The 20,732-nt window shown below is 43.3% G+C and overlaps 1 protein-coding gene and 1 pseudogene across 12 annotated transcripts in view; one reads left to right on the plus strand and one right to left on the minus strand.

Moving 5' to 3' along the window:
- Positions 1-20,732, minus strand: part of USP6NL (USP6 N-terminal like) — a 240,383-nt gene that overhangs the window by 115,599 nt on the left and 104,052 nt on the right. For 8 of the 12 annotated variants that reach the window (XM_075907624.2, XM_075907816.2, XM_006130651.5 and 5 more), the window contains one exon: positions 15,886-15,968. The exons of 2 other annotated variants lie outside the window; for them this stretch is intronic. In XM_075907624.2, the coding sequence (XP_075763739.2) occupies positions 15,886-15,968 (83 nt within the window). Of the gene's footprint in view, positions 1-6,824; positions 6,996-15,885; positions 15,969-20,732 lie in introns of all 12 variants that reach the window. 2 more of the 12 variants (XM_075907942.2, XM_014577270.4) reach the window with 1 other exon arrangement.
- On the plus strand, positions 1,497-2,662 carry LOC149525539 (uncharacterized; annotated as a pseudogene).

Raw genomic sequence — 20,732 nt, forward strand, 5'->3', positions numbered from 1 at the left:
CGCCCCCCCCCAGCAGACCAGGGAGATGCGGAGCAAAGCCCCGGAGGATGCGGGCGGGAGGATTGCCGACATATGCCATGGTCCCGCCCGCATCCTCCCCAGCTTTGCTCCGTGTCTCCCTGGTCTGCTGGGCCCCCTCCCCCAGCAGACCAGGGAGACGCGGAGCAGCTTTTCTCGCCCCAGAGGATGCAGGCAGCGGGACCACGGCACGTCTGAGCGGTCCCGCCGCCGTATCCTCCGGGGCGAGAAAAGCCCCGTTCGTAACTGCGGATCCAACATAAGTCGGATCCGCGTAAGTCGGGGATTGCCTGTACTCCAATTTCAGACAGAAAAATGGGTGACAGTAACAAAGAGTAGGAGATGGGATAAGGGTAGGGGGAGAAGTTAAAGTAGATTTACTGCACGTAAGATTATTGATTTTATTACGTTTCAATAGTTTTCTTTTTTAAAAACTGCAGAGATCTCCATATTGTTACAGTATATTTCTGACCAACAGATTTTGAGTGTGTCATGTCTTGACCAATATCTATCCCAGAGGAAAGTAGTTGCTGGCCTTGGTAGCTTTCTTGTTAAAAATATACAAAAATATATTTGTAGATAATAGAAAAATTAAGATAGAGAGGAGACAGATGTAAGAAATTCTGCCTAGTAAATATGATTGTGGATAATATAGATCACAGTAGCTAACAAAGGAAATACAGGTGCATAATGTGAAATCTATTGCTTAATCACTGTATACTAGATGAGCATTTAAAGGAAATTGTTCTGACTGATTCCAAATGAAGTATCCAAACATATTTCAGATGTCTAATGCTACTTAAACTTGCAAGGAAATGTTTTTCAGTGATTTAGTAGGTGAGCTAATATCTTTTATTGGACCAATTTCTGTGGATGAGAGAGGAGCTTTGAAGCTTACACAGAGCTCTTCCTCCAGTCAATAACTTGGTGATTTCCATATGGAGAAATGAGATGTCACTGGCTGCATGTTACCAGAGGAATGCTTGATTGGAAAAATAAACAAGGGAGCTTTTTTTGTTGTCCTATCTACAGACTACGCCCCTTCAACCCTAGGAAGCTACTGAGGCTGCCGAATTTTAATTAAAACAACAACAAAAAACCACATCCACACTGGTTGCCACATTGCGTGACTTTAATTCTACTAGACAATAAATCTATAATACACAGTGCTACTCCCTACAAAAAAGAAAAGACAAGAAACTATCTAAGCTACTCCATGCCACAGGATACTACAACAGCGACAACCTCAGCCCACTGGATAATATTGTTAACCTTTCCAACTACAGACTCAGCCCAACAGAACAGTCTGTCTTATCCCAGGGTCGGTCTTTCTGTCTCACCTCCCCCACGAACTGGGTTCAGCTTTGTGGTGACCTTGAAGCTTTATTTCACCATCTCCGTCTACAGGAATACTTCCAAGTCACCAATGAACATCAAGCTGACCGGCTAGATTCCCCCTACCAACACCAAAAAACTCTATGTGGACTCCCCCCAACGGTCATAGTTACAGTCTGGATTTCTATATTCAATGCGTCCACAACCGTGCACAGACTGACATTATGCGCAAACAACAGGTGACATATAATCGCAGCCATGCTGAACACTATGCTATCCAGAGTCTCAAGAACAACTGTAACATTATAATTAAGACAGCCGACAAAAGGGGTGCTGTGGTCATTATGAATAAGTCAGACTGTGAACAGGAGGCAGCTAGACAACTCTCCACCACCACATATTATAGACCTCTCTCCTCTGATCCCACTTTAGAATCCCTAAAGAAACTATACCATCTGCTTAAGGAACTCCCTGCCTCTACTCGGGACCGAATTCACACAGACATGCCTTCTGAACCCCAGACAGAATTATTCTATTTGCTTCTCACAATCCATAAACCTGGAAACCTCAGATGTCCCATCATTTCAAGTATTGGCACTCACTACCAGATTATCCAGCTATGTAGACTCCCTCCTCAAACCCTATGTTATCAACACTCCTAGCTATCTCCAAAATACCACTGACTTCTTGAGGAAATTACAAAACATCGATAACCTGCCTGATAACACCATCCTTGCCACCATGATGTAGAAGCTCTCTACACCAATATTCCACATGACGATGGACTACAAGCAATTAGAAACACTATCCCAGAGATTACCATTGCAAATCTGGTGGCAGATCTATGTAACTTTGTTCTTACCCACAATAATTTACAATTTGGAGACAACTTATACCTCCAGATCAGCAGCACAGCAATGAGTACCTGCATGACCCCACAGTACGCTAACATCTTTATAGCTGACTTAGAACGTTTCCTCAGCTCCCGTCCCCTATTATCCCTCCTTTACTTACACTACATCAATAACATCTTTATCATTTGGACCCATGGTCAAGAAACACTGGACAAATTCCACAGAGATTTTAGCAACCTACACCCCTCCATCAATCTCAGCCTACACCATTCGACACAAGAGATCCATTTCCTGGACACCACAGTACAAATTACTGATGGTGAAATCAATACCACTCTCTACAAGACGCCCACTGACTGCTACACTTACTTACATGCCTCCAGCTTCCATCCAGGATACACCATATGATCCACCATCTATAGTCAAGCCCTTAGATACAACCACATCTGCTCTAATCCCACTGACAGAGACCAAAAACTTCAAGATCTCTACCAAGCATTCGTAAAACTCAATTACCTCAATTACTCTGAGAGGCTCTGGGTGACAGACCTGTACTCTCCTATAGACAACCACCTAACCTCAAGAAGATTCTCACTAACCACCACAGAGCATACCACATTAAAACTAACCCTGGAGCTTTCCCTTGCAACAAACCCTGTTGCCAGCTTTGTCCACATATTTACTCTGGAGACACCATCACTGGACCTAACCATATACAGGACTATGTAGCACTTTAAAGACTAACAAGATGGTTTATTAGATGATGAGCTTTCGTGGGCCAGACCCACTTCCTCAGATCAAATAGTGGAAGAAAATAGTCACAACCATATATACCAAAGGATACAATTTAAAAAATGAACACGTATGAAAAGGACAAATCAAATTTCAGAACAGAAGGGGGATGCGGCGGGGGGGGGGGGGGGAGAGAGAAGGTAAATGTCTGTGAGCTAATGGTATTAGAGGTGATAATTGGGGAAGCTATCTTTGTAATGGGTAAGACAGCTAGAGTCTTTGTTGAGACCCCTGCATAGAGTGTCGAATTTTAGCATGAATGACAGTTCAGAGGATTCCCTTTCAAGTACAGATTTAAAAGGCTTCTGAAGCAGAATGCAGGTAATTAAGTCGTTGAGACAGTGTCCTTTCTGGTTGAAATGGCAAGAAACTGTTTTTTCTTTGTGATCCTGTCTAATATCTGTTTTGTGGGCATTGATCCTGTGGCAAAGTGTCTGAGACGTTTGTCCAATGTACAAAGCAGACGGACACTTTCGGCACATGATAGCATAAATTATATTTCTAGATGCGCAGGAATGTGTGTTTTTGATCTTATAACTCACTTGGTTAGGTCCAATAATGGTATCAGCAGAGTGAATATGTGGACAAAGCTGGCAACGGGGTTTGTTGCAAGGGAAGATACCAGGGTTGGTACCACACTAATACCAACCCTGGTACCTTCCCTTGCAACAACCCCCCCCCCCCCCCTTCTGTTCTGAAATTTGATTTGTCCCAATACGGGTACCAGAAGGATGATACGGTTTGTTTCAGTAATAATATGACTGCAATCCCATGGGTGAGAAGTGTGGCGATGAAAACATACTCCTATGGTCATCATCGCCCAGGACGGTCTGCTGAGAGAGTACTGTAGATCTAATGAGACCTGGAGAGCTGTGGGTTGAAGATGGGGTTGGGGATGGATTCATAGAGGCAGGATGCAAATGGTACTGCCTGCCATGGTTTCCTGGTGCCAACGGTGTTTGTTCAGGTGCTGCCCATAGCGGGTGCTGGGGTGGTTCTGTTCCTGGTGCCGTAGGAGCTGAAGGCGGTGCCATGGGACTCAGTGTGCTGAGCTCATCGGTGTCTGTTGAGTTGACTTCGGCAGTGCTGATTTAGTGGTTGGCACTGAGTCGCGGTGTGGTGCTGGAGCCGATGATTGTCTTTGGGCTATTGACAGCACCAAAGAGGCACAGAGTGGTGCCAGGGACAGTTCCGGCAGTGTGGGAACCACACCCGAGTTCCTCATTGTCATGGTACCAGATGTATCCAGTCTATCCCCTCGTTAACTCTAGGGGAAGAGGAAGGAGGGAGAGACCATACTAGGGAAACTATCATTTTAAACAGAACTATGTAGCACTTTAAAGACTAACAAGATGGTTTATTATATGGTTTCATCTTGTTAGTCTTTAAAGTGCTACATAGTTCTGTCTTGTTTCAGCTAGACCAGACTAACACAGCTGCATCTCTATCACTATCATTTTAGAAGCCTTCCTAGACAGCGAGGGGATGGCTCTTTTCTTGGCTGAGGCCTCTTGTGACTGCTTTTTCAAAAAAGATCATTTTGAGGCAGCGCTCTGTCTTTCCTAGCTCTCACAATTGCAACAATGCTCTCACTTTTGTGGGATATGAGCTTTCCTCAGGCAGTGGATACAGAGTGAATGTCCATACGAGGCTGGCATGGTGTCGCGACATTCGTTGAATTTCTGGAAGCCCAGAGAGCCTGATATATTGTTAGGTTCACGGCTTTCTTCTTCTTTTTTTATGTTTTTTTTTTTTAAACGAAGTAACAAGGAGGGGAGAATTGGGAGGAAATGAGGTCTCATAGCCTTTTGAGCAACTAAAGTCGTGTCCAGCTCTGCTGAGGGAAGAAACATTTTTTTTTTAAATAATGAACTAAATCTAAGCAAGAAAAACTATTTACGATAACTATCTATAACTAATTATTAAAACTACGTACAAACTAAGTGCGAGAGAGAGGTTGAAGCTCTGTCCACAACTGAGGATGGTTAACGAGGAACTGAAGGAGGGGGCTGGGCTGTGTATGCAAGGCACTTAGCAGCTAACACCACAAGGCGCCTTCTCGCACATGTGTGGCACAACATGGGAAACTGCTTTGCATGGCTCCGATCTCCAGCTCCAGGCAACACATCACCAACAGTGGAGAACCTACAGGGACATCGCTCAAAGAAGAACCTTTATTATGGTGTTTTGAAACAGTATCTGCAGCTTGAAGGCATTTCAATCTTGTGACGGTTTCTTTTACCACTTCCCCAGGAGTCTACGCTGCAACCTAATATATCTGTCAGAAGGCTTTTCCTGATATTAAGCTTCAAATTTTCCCCCTTTATTAAATTTCACACTGTTAATCCTTATTACAGTACTGTATTGTACTTTTCTATGAACACTGCTCCATTTATGGCCTCTGTCGCCTTAATTTACCAGCAATTTATTCTGACAACTCATCTTTAAATTGCATTTTAATAACAAGGCCATGCCAATTTCTTTTCAGTACTCAGCATCAACAGTACATCCAAAATTCATCAAAAGAATTATAAAATGGAAAACATTAATGCGAATAATTTGAACAGCTTTCCTTAGGCAATAGTTATTAAAATTGGAATAGTACGTGTTTGTTGCAAGCAATATTAAGTCACTGTAAATAAATTACTGGTATAATAATAATTGGAACCGACCGAAGTTTTACAATTGATATTTCACTGTGGTTTTAAATTATAGTTAGCATCAGGGTCAGGAATCTACCTTGAAATGGAATCTCACTTTTGCTGCCAATGTGTCACATTTCCAGATTATATGCAACGATACCCACTCCCTCCTATTCCACATAGCCTCAGAAAAAACTAACTCTTGTACTAATTATTACCAGTACCAGAGAAAGCAGGGAAAAGACTGGCAGCATTTCGCTCTCCCCAAGGGGCATAGTAGCCAAGCTGTAATAGGCAATATTTTTAAAAAGAAAAGCTAGTACTTCCTGGAGTGAAAGACAAATGCTGGGGACATGAGGAAGGTGGCATAACCCTGAATCCACCCCTATGCATACATGCCACTACAACTGCTCCTTTAAAACCTCTCAACTTCTTCTTACTGCTTATTTCATAGTTAATAATGCAAATAGTCACAGAAGTGTATGTGTGCATGACTCCAGACAAATGAAGTAACCTACCACATTAAACTTTACATTAAACCGTATCAGCAGTCAGCTCAAAGGAGTATGTCCATAGAGCCATCAAAGGATGGTACAAACAGGATGTAGCCTTCTAATAATTAGGAGGAATGAAAAATACAAATTATGACAATCAAAGGCCCACTGCAGTCTAATTAGTGAGACCTAATTCTATGATAAGTTTCCTACATTCTGCACATTCCACTGCATCAGGCAGGAAATTCTACAGAAGTTTAAACTGCTGTGCCTGACTCTTAAGACCCTTTCCAGCACACAAGCAGACAAGACCACATCCAGCTGCAGAGACAGACTGTAGTCAGATCTGTGAGAGGATTCTGCCAGCACTCACATGTACATCCTCTGTGGAGGAGTAAGCCCCCAGTGAATATGGTCTTGCACTTTACAGAGGTATCTGCACAACACAAGCGCCTAAAAAATCACCAACTCCCTCAATGTAGAAGAAAGCATGCACAACTTTTTGCCCCTTCATTCCCCCAGATATGAATTGTACAAACTGGGTTATGTTATAAACAAGAAATAAGTTTAACCACTACAAAAGATGAATGTTAAATTATTATAAAGCAAACAGAACAAAAGAGATTACTGAGCAAATAAAACAAAATAAGCATACTAAGCTTAAGATTTTAAAGAAACTGATTCCTCACCCTAATGTTGATTTTGGGAAGCTGGCAGAAATTTTTGAAGGTGAGCTACCTTGCTTACAGCTTAAATCTTCAGGTATCTTATTCACAGACCAGATCCTTTTTCCAGACTGAGGTCAGTACTCTTCCCCATTTTCCTTTGTCCTTGGTCCTTAAGTGTTTTCAGCAGTCATCCTGAGTGAGGATTTTGTGAGTGAGAGTGAACCCAAATTAATGTATGTCCCAGCTGTAAATAAGATTTATATAAGGTAGGAATCTTTATTTCCCTGTCTTGACCTCCCTCCTCCTTTTAGTGGAAAATTACTGGAAATTCAAAATAGTGTTTAGTACCAGGTAACAGGACCACCTCATTAGTAATGTCACAGTTACATCCCAGGACACCTCTCAAGAAGGAGAGAGATGAGCACCTTCAGTCGTATAATTTCTTCCGAAAGGCCCATCAAGACTGGTAGCCTGTTGTCTGGTGGGTGTTTCCCAAACACACACTCACGTGTAATTGTTACATAATCCATACTCCTAACTTTACATACAGAAATGATAAATATATACAAACTGGATAATTATATTCAGTAAACCATTACCTTTCCAATGATATGACTCATCTTGCACAAAACAGACCTTAGTTGTGCCATATTCTTATCACAAGAATCTTTCTTTGAAGAGCATGGGGTCTAACATCGCAAAAATCACTACAGATTTCCTTATTTTCTATTTTGATGTCTCATTGAATTTACATTGTCTCCATATTTCCAATATTCATTCAAGGCCAATATAAATGCTGTCAAGGAAACTTGGTCTTGACAACTGAGTAAGGAACAGTTGGGGAAGAAAAAATGTCAGACAAGTTTGTTCCCATAAAAACATCAACCAGTGAAATCGTTAATGCAGATGTTTTGTTACCTTTAGATTTCAGAATAAACAGCAAATTGAAAGGAACTGGGCAGTTAACATCTCTTGGGGCCATTGTTACAGCCTTTCTGCAAACTGCATTATGATTACACTATTTTGAAAGTTATTATTACAGACATGAAGCTAGAATCTTTTTCCCCTTTCTATAAAAGCTTGCAACCTGAAGCACAATTCTTTGCCAAGGCAAAATACATGGGACTGTAGATGATTAAAAAGTGAACCCAGTGTAAACTGGCTTTCCCAAAATGGGAGTTTGACATTCCTGTTTCGAGTAAATTCCTCTTTGGGTGGTATGGTACGGTACATCTCAGAATAATATAGAGGTCATCTAGAATGAGTTCTAGGTTCAGGAATCATGAAGCTGCATTCATGGCACTCAAGTGAACTCCGATTCTCAAGGATTAATGCATAAACAGAGAGATACGTCTCTTCCACAGATCTATGATTTTTGCTAATTTATGCAGTCTTCATGTACAATGAATCTTTCAGTTTCCATTCCAATACACAGGGATGGATTTTGTACAGAACTGTGTACCAATGAATAATGTCAGCACTGTAGAGGAAATGTGATTCCATGATTCAGACACAGAATTAGAGTTCATGAGTTCTGAGTTTCCAGAACACTGACTAGCTGAAGAGAAAAAGAATTATAGCAGAAGTGAGGGGTTGGGTAATATTTGAAAATTACTCAAGGAAGATAAAGTTATTCAGGTAGCAAGAATTAAAAACATCAATTTAAATGCCTATTTCATAAGAGATGTCTAAATGCAGAATCTGTTAGTAGATTTCTAGTACATTTTGATTCAAGCTCCTCAATGGGAGACTTTCCCATGACTGCAGTGACCTTTGCACTAGGCCCTAGGAAAGCAACAAGAAATATTTTTTCTTCTCCACCATCCACAAATATATTTATTTTTTATCCAAAACGCATGCAACATAATAGCAGTTTACAAAGTATAGCATCTTTCATCCCACTTGACTCAAAAACACTTTACAAACCATATATGCAAGAATCAATTCATCCACTAATGAAGCAAAACCTCCTCCAAGGCAAAATTTGACTGCTAATTAACAGCTTGCAAGCAACATCACAGAATAGCACAAGCAGGAAGCAAGGAAGAATATATTTATTAAGCCTTATAAATAGCATCTTCAGCAGCCAGTCACCACTCTAGACTAAAAAAATAGTTCAGAAATTGAAAACACTGTTGGACAACTATTCCATGAAACACTAAGGCCTAGTCTGCACTAAAGTCAGGTTGACAAACACCTCGTATAAACCTATTTGTGTATGTCTATGCTCAAATTTGTCTCCAGCTGACAAACACCCTGTGACAATGAAAGCACATCCTGAACAGCACACAGCTATTGTCGAACTTTGAAAAACACTGAGGAGAAAGAGATGAGAAAGAAGCGGATTAAGGAGAACCCGTTCAGTGAGATACCATAAACCAATTCTGCATCAGATGGTGACCAAAGGGCTTAGTGGGCCAATACAACTGACAGCATGGAGAACCAGTCAGTGCTTGTTTCTCAATGAAGCACCACTTATGGGTTTGTCTGCAGCTGCTCCAGGAACACCACCGACAGCGTTGAATTGTTTGTTGCTATGTCCTTCAGCAAACAGTTCAAAAAAAAAAAAATCCTCACATTCTTCATTGTTGCAGTACATCCTGCGGATGTGCAAATACAGGAGAATCGTGAATCCTGTATTTGCAGCATTTATGAGAACTCTGCAAAGCTCTGTGGGCTCCATGCTTCTGTCAGATTGCAGAGAGAAAAGTGCCCTATGGATTTGTGGGGGTATTTTTTTTAAAAGGCATAACAATTATGGAATATGAATGGCATTTTGATACAAATAAAGCTGCATGCTTGGAACTTGAGCACTAGCTCCCAGAAATTCCTGAGCAAGTCATTTCTATCTTCCTGAGCAAGTCATTAGATAACTGCAGCGGCACAGGAGCAGCAAACAGAGCTGTAAACAGGGGAGTTTGAGTGGGAGTTTGTAAAGGGAGTTTGGATATTGAAACCTGATTGGGGTTTGTTTTTGCTGAGGAGAGGGTGTTTTGGTCTGTTTTTGTGTTCACCAGACTAATAGGATTTTGGTGAGAAAGTAGATAAAACACAGAGGCAGTAGTGGCCATGGCCCAAGTAGTAGAGAACACAAGGAGGATGATTGGATGTGGTAGCTGCGGTATGTACATGAGTCTGGAGGGAGTACCTGAAAGGAGCTTTGTTTGCATGAAGTGCCGCCTGATAGAGCTGATGGAAGAAAAGATTCAAGGACTGGAGATGCAGGTGGAAACACTGGTCGAGTTTAGAAGGGGGTTTGAGCAGATGATGGAGCAAAGGCATGACGTGGCTGAAGGGGAAAGCTTAAATATGCAGATGGAAGCAGGACCAAGGGCCTCAGAGGGGGGACTGCTGGGAGAAGAAAATGGACAGTGGAAGCATGTGACTCAGAGAACCAGGCAGAGGAAAAGATGGGTCAGTGAAGGAAAAATAGAGCTCAAGAACAGGTATGTGGAGCTGGAGAATAAAGAAGGGGTACAGCAGGTAGATAATGAAGATAGAAGGGTAAGGAAGAAGAGAAGAGTGGCTAGTCCCATAGATAAAGGGGAAGAGTTAATGGAGACAACACCAATAATGAGCATTAGGAGGATACAGGATGGGTTAAAGAGGATTACAAGGGAAAATAGGAATAACAAGGACTTGCAGCCAGAGGAACCAAGAGATAGACCAGAGAATTGCACTGTCACTAGGAAAAGGCAGGTCTATGTGATTGGGGACTCCTTATTGAAAAGAATAGATAGGCCAGTAACCAGAGCTGATCCAGAGAATAGAAGGGTGTGCTGTCTGCCAGGTGCTAAGATACGGGATGTGGAACTGAGGTTGAAGAGGATTATTAAGGGAGCAGGAAAGAATCCATTGATCATCCTTCATATAGGAACAAATGATACGGCTAGATTCCCGCTGGAACGAATTAAGGGAGACTATGCTAGGCTGGGGAGGATGCTCAAAGAAATTGAGGCTCAGGTTATCTTTAGTGGGATTCTGCCTGTTCCTAGAGAAGGGCCATTAAGATGTGACAGGATTATGATGATCAATAGATGGCTTAGGCAGTGGTGCTATAAGGAGGGCTTTGGGATGTATGGTCACTGGGAGGCATTTATGGACAGAGGACTGTTCTCTCTGGATGGACTTCTCCTAAGTAGGGAGGGAAATAGACTTCTAGGATGGAGGCTGGCTCAACTTATTAAGAGAGCTTTAAACTAGGAATTTGGGGGAGACGGTTGGGAGATGCCCAGGTAATCTCTACGCCAGATTTTAACACTGAGAGGGAGGAAAACGAAGTAAGAAAGGATATAGCTGGGGGTAGGAGAATGTACATGAGGAAGGGTAGGGTGGATACTAGTCTAATAGGTCATATTGGAGGTACAATGTCCGGGCCAAATTGGGTAAAGAATATGAATGAGGCCAAACAGCAAAAATTAAGATGTTTGTACACCAATGCGAGGAGCCTAGTAACAAAAACGAGGAACTAGAGCTATTGGCCCAGGAAGTGAAACCAGATATTATTGGAATAACAGAAACATGGTGAAATACTAGGCATGACTGGAGTACAGGTATTGAAGGGTATGTGCTGTTTAGGAAAGACAGAAATAAGGGTAAAGGTGGTGGAGTCGCATTGTATATCAAAGATGAGGTAGATTGTAAAGAAATAAAAAGTGATGGAATGGAGAAGACAGAGTCTGTTTGGGCAAAAATCACATTGGGAAAGAAAGCTATCAGATCCTCCCCTGGGATAGTGCTTGGGGTGTGTTACAGACCACTAGGATCCAATTTGGATATGGATAGAGACCTCTTTAATGTTTTTAATGAAGTAAATACTCATGGAAACTGCGTAATCATGGGAGATTTCAACTTTCCAGATATAGACTGGAGAACAAGTGCTAGTAATAATAGGGCTCAGATTTTCCTAGATGTGATAGCTGATGAATTCCTTCATCAAGTAGTTGCTGAACCAACAAGGGGGGATGCTATTTTAGATTTGGTTTTGGTGAGTAGCGAGGACCTCACAGATGAAATGGTTGTAGGGGACCACCTTCACTCGAGTGATCATGAGCTAATACAGTTCAAATTAAATGGAAGGATAAACAAAAATAAATCTGAGACTAGGGTTTTTGATTTCAAAAGGTCTAACTTTATTAAATTAATGAAATTAGTTAGGGAAGTTGATTGGACTAAAGAAATTAAGGATCTTGAGGTGGAGGAGGCCTGGAATTATTTTAAGTTAAAGTTGCAGAAGCTGTCAGAAGCCTGTATCCCAAGAAAAGGGAAAAAAGGTATAGGCAGGTGTGTTAGACCAAGCTGGATGAGCAAGCATCTCAGAGAAGTGATTAAGAAAAAGTAGAAAGCATATAAGTAGAAGAAAATGGGAGGGATCAGTAAAGAAAGCTACCTTATTGAGGTTAGAGCATGTAGCGACAAAGTGAGAAAGGCTAAAAGTCAGGTAGAGTTGGACCTTGCAAAGGGAATTAAAACCAATAGTAAAAGGTTTTATAGTCATATAAATAGGAAAAAAACAAAAAAAGAAGTAGGACCACTAATTACTAAGGATGGAGTGAAGGTTAAGGATAATCTAGGAATGGCCCAATATCTAAACAAATACTTTGCTTCAGTCTTTAATGAGGCTAATGAAGAGCTTAGGGATAATGGTAACATAACAAATGAAACTAAGGATGTGGAGGTAGATATTACCATATCCGAGGTAAAAGCCAAACTTGAACAGCATAATGGGAGTAAATCGGGCGGCCCAGATAATCTTCATCCAAGAATATTAAAGGAACTGGCACATGAACTTGCAAGTCCATTAGCAAAAATTTTTAATAAATCTCTAAACTCAGGAGTTGTACCATTTGACAGGAGAATTACTAATGCAGTCCCTATTTTTAAGAAAGGGAAAAAAAGCGACCCGGGTAACTATAGGCTTGTTAGTTTGACATCTGTAGTATGCAAGATCTTGGAAAAAATTTTGAAGGAGAAAGTAGTTAGAGACATTGAGGCTAATGGCAATTGGGACAAATTATAACATGGTTTTACAAAAGGTATATCGCGCCAAACCAACCTGATCTCCTTTTTTGAGAAAGTAACAGATTTTTTTAGATAAAGGAAATGCAGTGGATCTAATCTACCTCGACTTTAGTCAGGCATTTGATACAGTACCACATGAGGAATTATTGGTTAAATTGGAAAAGATAGGGATTAATATGAAAGTTGAGAGGTGGATAAGCAACTGGTTAAAGGGGAGACTACAGCGGGTTATATTGAAAGGTGAACTGTCAGGTTGGAGGAAGGTTACTAGTGGAGTTCCTCAGGGATCAGTTTTGGGGCCAATTTTATTTAATTTTTTTATCGCTGACCTTGGCACCAAAAGTGGAAGTGTCCTGATAATATTTGCGGATGACACAAAGTTGGGAGCTACTGCCAATTCAGAAAAAGATCAGGATATCATACAGGAAGATCTGGATGATCTTGCAAATTGGAGTGATAGCAATAGGATGAAATTTAATAGTGAGAAGTGTAAGGTTATGCATTTAGGGATTAACAACAAGAATTTTAGTTATAAGCTGGGGACACATCAGTTGGAAGTAACGGAGGAGGAGAAGGACCTTGGAGTCCTGGTTGATTATAGGATGACTATGAGCTGCCATTGTGACATGGCCGTGAAAAAGGCTAATATGGTCTTGGGATGTATTAGGCGAGGTATTTCCAGTAGAGATAAGGAGGTGTTAGTGCCATTATATAAGGCATTGGTGAGACCCCATTCGGAATACTGTGTGCAGTTCTGGTCTCCCATGTTTAAGAAGGATGAATTCAAACTGGAACAGGTACAAAGAAGGGCCACTAGGATGATCCGAGGAATGGAAAACCTGTCTTATGAAAGGAGACTCAAGGAGCTTGGCTTGTTTACCTTAACCAAAAGAAGGCTGAGGGGGCACATGATTGCACTCTTTAAATATATTAGAGGGCTAAATACCAGGGAGGGAGAGGAATTATTTAAGCTTAATACCAATGTGGAAACAAGAACAAATGGATATAAGCTGACTAGTAGGAAGTTTAGACTCGAGATTAGACGAAGGTTTCTAACCATTAGAAGAGTGAAGTTCTGGAACGGCCTTCCAAGGGAAGTAGTGGGAGCAAAAGATCTATCTGATTTCAAGATTAAACTAGATGGGTTTATGAAGGGGATGGTTTGATGAGAACATGATCTTGGTAACTAATTGACCATTCATTATCAGTGGGAAATAGGTCAATGGAGGGATGATAGGAGTTATTAGAGAGAACTTTCTGGGTGTCTGGCTGGTGAGTCTTGCCCACATGCTCAGGATGTAGCTGATCACCATATTTGGGGTCAGGAAGGAATTTTCCTCCAGGGTAGATTGGCAGAGACCCTGGAGGTTTTTCGCCTTCCTCTGTAGCATAGGGTACAGATCACAGCTGGAGGATCTCTGCATCTTGGGGTTTTCAAAGTATTTGAAGGCTTCAATATCTGAGATATAGGTGAGAGGATTATTCTAGGAGGGGTGGGTGAGATTCTGTGGCCTGTACTGTGCAGGGGGTCAGACTTGATGATCAAAACGGTCCCTTCTGACCTTAAAGTCTATGAGTCTCTCTCTCAATACATTGCAAACATTTCTCAAAAGGCACTACACTAGATGGTGGCATACACACACTGCCATTTATGTACCCATGATGTACCACAGTTTGCACCGACCAGTATCCGTGGTGAGTGCACCAGTACCAACACAAGCAGCCAAGTCTGCACAAGCCCAAGCAATATAAAAACTTCAGTGTTTGTGCCAATACAACTTGTATGCACCACAGTTTGTAGTGTATACATAACTTAAAAATGCTGAAGAATCCTGATTTGTTAGTGGAAAAGTTAGCAAATCATTGTAAGTGTTCAATACCTGCAAATTGTTCTTCTCAGAATATACTTTTACTCCCATCTATAGACACTAATGAAAGGCTAGTAGCTTTGCTAAAGATATTTCCAGGTCTAGAAGCTTATTTTATGGCCTGATCAATTGTCTATGCAGACAATGGAAAGATACCTCAATGTTAACAGAATGTCATGACTGTATAACGGAGTACAGAAAAGTGAAGAAAAATCAATCTTCAGTCTACTTCCTTTGCAATATTTGTTATGCTGGTCTTCACTTACATATTAGAATTTAATCCGGATGCTTTTTAAATAAATAATAGGTGATCAAATCTATGCTGCGATGCAACAGAGGTGCACACAATCTGAGTTCTGGAATTTCCTGATTTTGAGTGCTTAATTATAAAATTTTAGGCCCCAAACCTGGAAAGACATATGTAAGAGCTTAGCTTTGTACAATATGAATAGGCCCAATAACTTTAATGGGACTAGTCAGTGCATAATGTGAACCGCAGTCATCCATCTTTACAGGATCAGGAATTTTTTTTTTTTTTTTTAAATCACTGTAGAACTCTGTATGCAATTTCCTACACATTTGAAAATGAAAAAGATGGAAAATTCAGTAAAAACATAAAAAGGAAGCTTCCCTCTCTAGGACTTCAAAACTTCTGATCTGCACTTTTTCAATATTTTATATGGATGTTACAATTTTCATTTTAGAGATACAAAGTAAGTGAGATATCTTTTATGGGACCAATTTCAACTGGTGAGAGCCAAACTTTTATGGTTACACAGAGCTTCTCTCCTTCAGATCTCTAATATCCTTGGACCAATGCTACAATTATTCTGAAATTTTTATTTTGTAAATTTGAAAATACAAATAATATATGTAATCTTAATTCAGAAGCATGATTGTAAGTATTCACTGTAACTAGCTATAACTCTCACACCCAAGTAAAATAGTCAAACCTTTCAATTCCCAATTGCAAATCAATTTCAATCATAGAAATAAAATAAGCGGAGAATATAATAACTGAAAAACCACAGTGCAAGACCATTTAAAAATGCATACACTAACTGGAATTCTGTTCTCACAGCAGTTCTATTAAAAGCAAGCAACACTTTCACCAATTAGGCATACATCAAAAAATACTAATAAGTTTTGATAAGATTTTAAAATCTTATTTCCTTGTGAAACTAGCAACTTACTGTAGAAAGCCAAATCTGTCTGTGACTTTGTAAAGAAGGTAGTCTGCATCTTCCCAAGGTTCAATCTGGGCACCGTCTCGTCCCTAAAGAGACAAAGAAAGGCAACAATGAAGTCTTATGGCACCAAACAGCAAGATAGACTAAAATTTAAGAGGACAGTACACAAATTCTACAGCGGGAGGCATATTTTATATCTGTCCTGTAGGACAGCATCACAGAGTGCCCAATCTGACCCACAGAGGATGAGAAAGCGCCACAACCATCTGACTAACTTTAGTCATTTAAAATACATTTCTATTGTAGGTTCATGAGGGTTTTGTACAATCATTCTTGTCACTAGAAGAGCCAGGGTACAATGTGGTAAACGAACAGATGAATTGAGAGGGAAAATGTTTTAAAAGGCTTTGAATGACAGGACAAGTGTCTAACTTGTGATGAGAAAGGGGAAGCTCGTGGAGAGATTAGAAAGGGAGGGGTGATATGATCAGATCAACAAGGAAAGATTATTTTAGCAGCTGCATTTTGTAGAACGGCTAAGAGTAATGTTTGTCACAAAGGTCTGAGGTGGTGGTGGAGACGGCTGAAATAGTGAAGCTATGAGACCATGCAGAATTTTAGCTGTATGGGCAGAAAGAAAACTATGAATCTTAGGCATATATGGATGAAGAGCAGCCACATTTATATACCCTCTGGAGACCAAGAGGAAGGAGGAAGAATTTGAAGATTTCATCCAGATTACACGCAGGCCTGAGTTATACAGAAGATGACCATTTCTAGTAAAAAACAAAGCTGATGTTCATTTATGCACACACATCCTTGTTGTTCATGGCAGGTGCCATTCTGACAGCCAGTATGCCTCATCCAGGGAGGCGGCCTGGGGCAGATCAGTGCAAAGTTCCATCTTTGATACATTCACTGACCCCATAAGAAGAATGCTAGAATAGGTCTCCATTAGTGCCAACTGTGATGGCTATTTTATACGAATTCCTGTCTGGTCAGGATATTGAATGGATCACCAAAACCATTTTACAGAAGCCCTCAAAAAGTCAAGATAAAAACTTTGGTACTACCAACATGGGCTGGATGTGAACCAGATATCACAAATGGAAAATTTCATATCCATCAGAAGTCTTTTGTTTTAGCCAACTCCCAAAACAAAGCAATGGAGTAAAGATCAATGTTTATTGATCACCAGCACAAAAATAATTTCAATTCACTGTCAAAAAACTAAGTTATTGAATGAAGTGTTACGGTTTTATGGTGGTCAGGTTTTGTGTCATGCACTGGCACAACACTGAGTTGGCGAACTGTTAGAAACCACAAAATGCAGTTGAGATTGCCTATACTAACTTAACTCTGCCCTCTTTCAGCAATGTCCCAACATGCCCTGATAGATGGGAACAGCCTCTCTCCCTCTCCAGATCCTGGCACATACACAGGAGTAGCAAAAGGGGCAAAGATTCCCCACACATCCAAATCTGGGCACACACAAAAGTGGGCAGAATGAGAGGCTTACAGGTGCTCCTGATCCTATTATCCCCAAATCCTTCTGCCACTCACTCCCCCTTTTCCCTTCTCACTGTCCCACCCCTCCACTTCACCTAAACCTCCCTCACCTGAGCCCCTAAACTTCCATCCCCTATCCTACCATCTATCCATCCCCATTTACCCCTCCCCAAAGCCACCTACCTTTGCAGTCACTACAAACCCCTTTCCCTCTAGGGGTCAGAGGAGTTGGGGAATAATTACCCCTCCCAGGAAGCATTCACGTGTCTACTTTTCCCCAAAATGATTTTGGGATTTCAGGGGAGATGGGGTGCTCTGGGAGAGCTGGAGGTGCGGGAGGGAGGAGGGGGGCGTTGTGATGCACTCAGAAACTTGCAGAGTGAATGGAGGTTTAAATGCAAGGGGCTACAGTGTACTGGCAAGGCTGAGATGCACGAAGGTTGGGGTACACTGACAGCTGTGGGGTGCAGGAGGATTAGTGTGCAGGAAGTTTGGGGAACACTGGCAGAACTGGGGAGTGTGCCCCCACTCTTGCCTCCTCCGCTATCCTCATTTATATCATTCCTGATAACACCCCTCCCCTTGCTGGAGGACCAAATCCCTATTCCCTCACACCTCCATACTCTAATGCCCCTCCCAGAATGCATTACATGTCCAATGTCCCACCCCAAAAAAACCTGAATTACATTACTCCGAAAATAATGCTCCCACCCCATGATTCACAAGTTATAACAACTGCCAGCTGCTCAGTTTATAAAACTTCTTTTGTCTTAGGTGGGGGCTTGTGATTAATTTATCCTTAGTTATGTTATCTGAAGGGTAAGTTCGCAACCATCACGATTCACCTCATCATTAGCATGTCTCTGTATGAGGCAGCACTAGACAACCATTTTTGAAGGTGTCTTTGATGTAGGAATTCCTTGGCTAAATGACCCCAAATTCCCACTCCTCATGTGGGGAAAAAACTTTTAATGTAATACAAGGAACTAGTCAGACTGAGTACTTACAAGGGTCAAGCTTTAAAGTACAAAAAATGGCAAGAATGGAAATCTTTCAGCTGTATTACTGCATGAATACAGGCAGTCCCCGGGTTACGTACAAGATAGGGACTGTAGGTTTGTTCTTAAGTTGAATCTGTATGTAAGTCGGAACTGGCGTCCAGATTCAGCCGCTGCTGAAACTGATCAGTTTCAACAGCGGCTGAATCTGGACGCCAGTTCTGACTTACATACAGATTCAACTTAAGAACCCCAAGCGTCCCCAAGTCAGCTGCTGCTGAAACTGATCAGCGGCTGATTCCAGGAAGCCTGGGACAGAGCAACTCCCAGTTGGGGACGCCTGGGGCAGAGCAGCTGGGGTGCTGCTGGGTTGCTCCAGTAGCACCTCTCCTCGGCGCTACTGGACCAACCCAGCAGCACCCCAGCTGCTCTGCCCCAGGCGTCCTGATTCAGCCACTGCTGAAACTGACCAGCAGCGGCTGAATCAGGACCTGGGGCAGAGCAGCTGGGGTGCTGCCGGGTTGGTCCAGTAGTGCCCAGAGCAGCGCTGCAGGACCAATCGGCAGCGCCCCAGCTGCTCTGCCCCAGGGTCCACAACAAAATCCTGGTCTGCTGGGGGAGGGGGGGGCACACTAGCTGCCCCCCCCCCCCCCCCCAGCAGACCAGGGGCACCGGGAGCAGCTTACGAACGGGGCTTTCTCGCCCCGGAGCTCGCAGGTAGCAATCCGCCACCTCGACCTCCGGGGCGAGAAAGCCCCGTTCGTAAGTGCGGATCCGACATAAGTCGGATCCGCGTAAGTCGAGGACTGCCTGTAGTACTAAAAAAATCATACATAAATTTCCTGTGGAATGACAGGGTGATGTCATCACATCACTCTGTCCCCCACAGGCTCCGCCCTCATATGGACTTCCCGCCCCAGACACTGTTCGGGGACAGGCAAAGCCACCTGGCAGCCTGGGCAGATTCCGCCTCCTGAAAGGCTGCGTCCAGAGCTGAGCAGGAAGGACCCTTGGGAGGTGGAGTCTGCCCTATCAAAGCTGCCTAGCAGCCCCACCTGTCCCCGAACAGTCTCCGAAGCAGGGAGCAATTCCATCCAGGGCCTGGACACTGCTCCAGATCAGCCTGTTGCAGGGAAAGGGTCTGTGCCACCGCCATTGCTCGCAGGGTAGACCCCAGGTAGAAACTCCGAGGTGTCTGGACCTGGGGATGCTGGGGGCCTTACCAGGCCAAAGGGCCTGAGGCGCCACACAGGAGCAGGTCCACAGGGGGAAGTGGCACGGGGCCTGGAGGCCGAATGAAAGTGCTGGCTATGTGCTGGGCCAGCCCTGACAGCTCTCTGCTCAGGGAAAGTGTGACGGCGCGTCGGGATTTTCCCATCTCCTGCACCCCCGAATTGGCATGAACAGACTTCACCAGCCAGTAGAATGGAGGTTGTTTATTGTTCCTCCAGCACAGTGCAGCACAGATGTAATCTGGTTACAGGAACTGGGGCTAAGAGGCCTCAGTGCCCCCCTTGAGATAGGGGAGTCCCAGCCCCCCTCCCCAGCTCCTTCTTCCCTGCCTTCCAGCCAGGAACTACCTAACCCTCTTCCAGCCCTGCCCCCCAGCCAGGGCAGCATTCCACCTTCCTTTGTTCCTCTCCATGGGGGTGGCTGGCCATACTCGTTTGCATAGTGACTCATCCTGTTTTGCTGGGTCATGGTACCCACGGCAGCCAGTGGGGGTTACCCCAGAGCCAGCAGCATAGAAACCAGCCAGGTACCCCCACTACGTCACAGAAAGCAACTGCTGCACCATGTCCATTTCTGGAAGTTGCCTGTGGTGCACGACCACATGTGTGGGGCAGGCTGAGCTTTGGCTTGTTGTGTGGGAACAGGGGCCATTCTCCTCCCAGGCAGGGGCTCTCAGTCCCACCGGCCCCGATAGCTGCTTCATCTGGTGCAAGGCCTGGGCAGGGCCCACTCACACCGGGAACAGAGTGAGGCTCCGCACCTTGCATCCCCAGTTGCCTGCGACCCCATCCTCTGCCACGCCCTGAGTGTCTGCACCAGCACCAAGCCGCCCTGCTGGAATCTGCTGCTGCAGTCCGGCAATCCCCGAGGCATCAAAAAGGGGAGGCCCAGCAGTGTTCGGAGCAGCTGCCAACCCAGCCAAGTGGGAGCGGGAGAGGGGGGAGTGGCCTGCCTCTGCATGGTGGCACCAGGCGACTCTCCCTCACTGCATGCCCCCCTCCCCAGCCCTCTTTCTAACCACCAGGTGTGTCCTCGGCACCTCCCCTGCACCTCAGACTGCACTCCCACCTTCTCAATCTGGCATCCCAAAGGAACCCCCACTCTCTGGCC

The sequence above is a fragment of the Pelodiscus sinensis genome, chromosome 1 (assembly GCF_052426305.1).
Source record: "Pelodiscus sinensis isolate ZL-2025 chromosome 1, ASM5242630v1, whole genome shotgun sequence".
Lineage (NCBI taxonomy): Eukaryota > Metazoa > Chordata > Testudines > Trionychidae > Pelodiscus > Pelodiscus sinensis.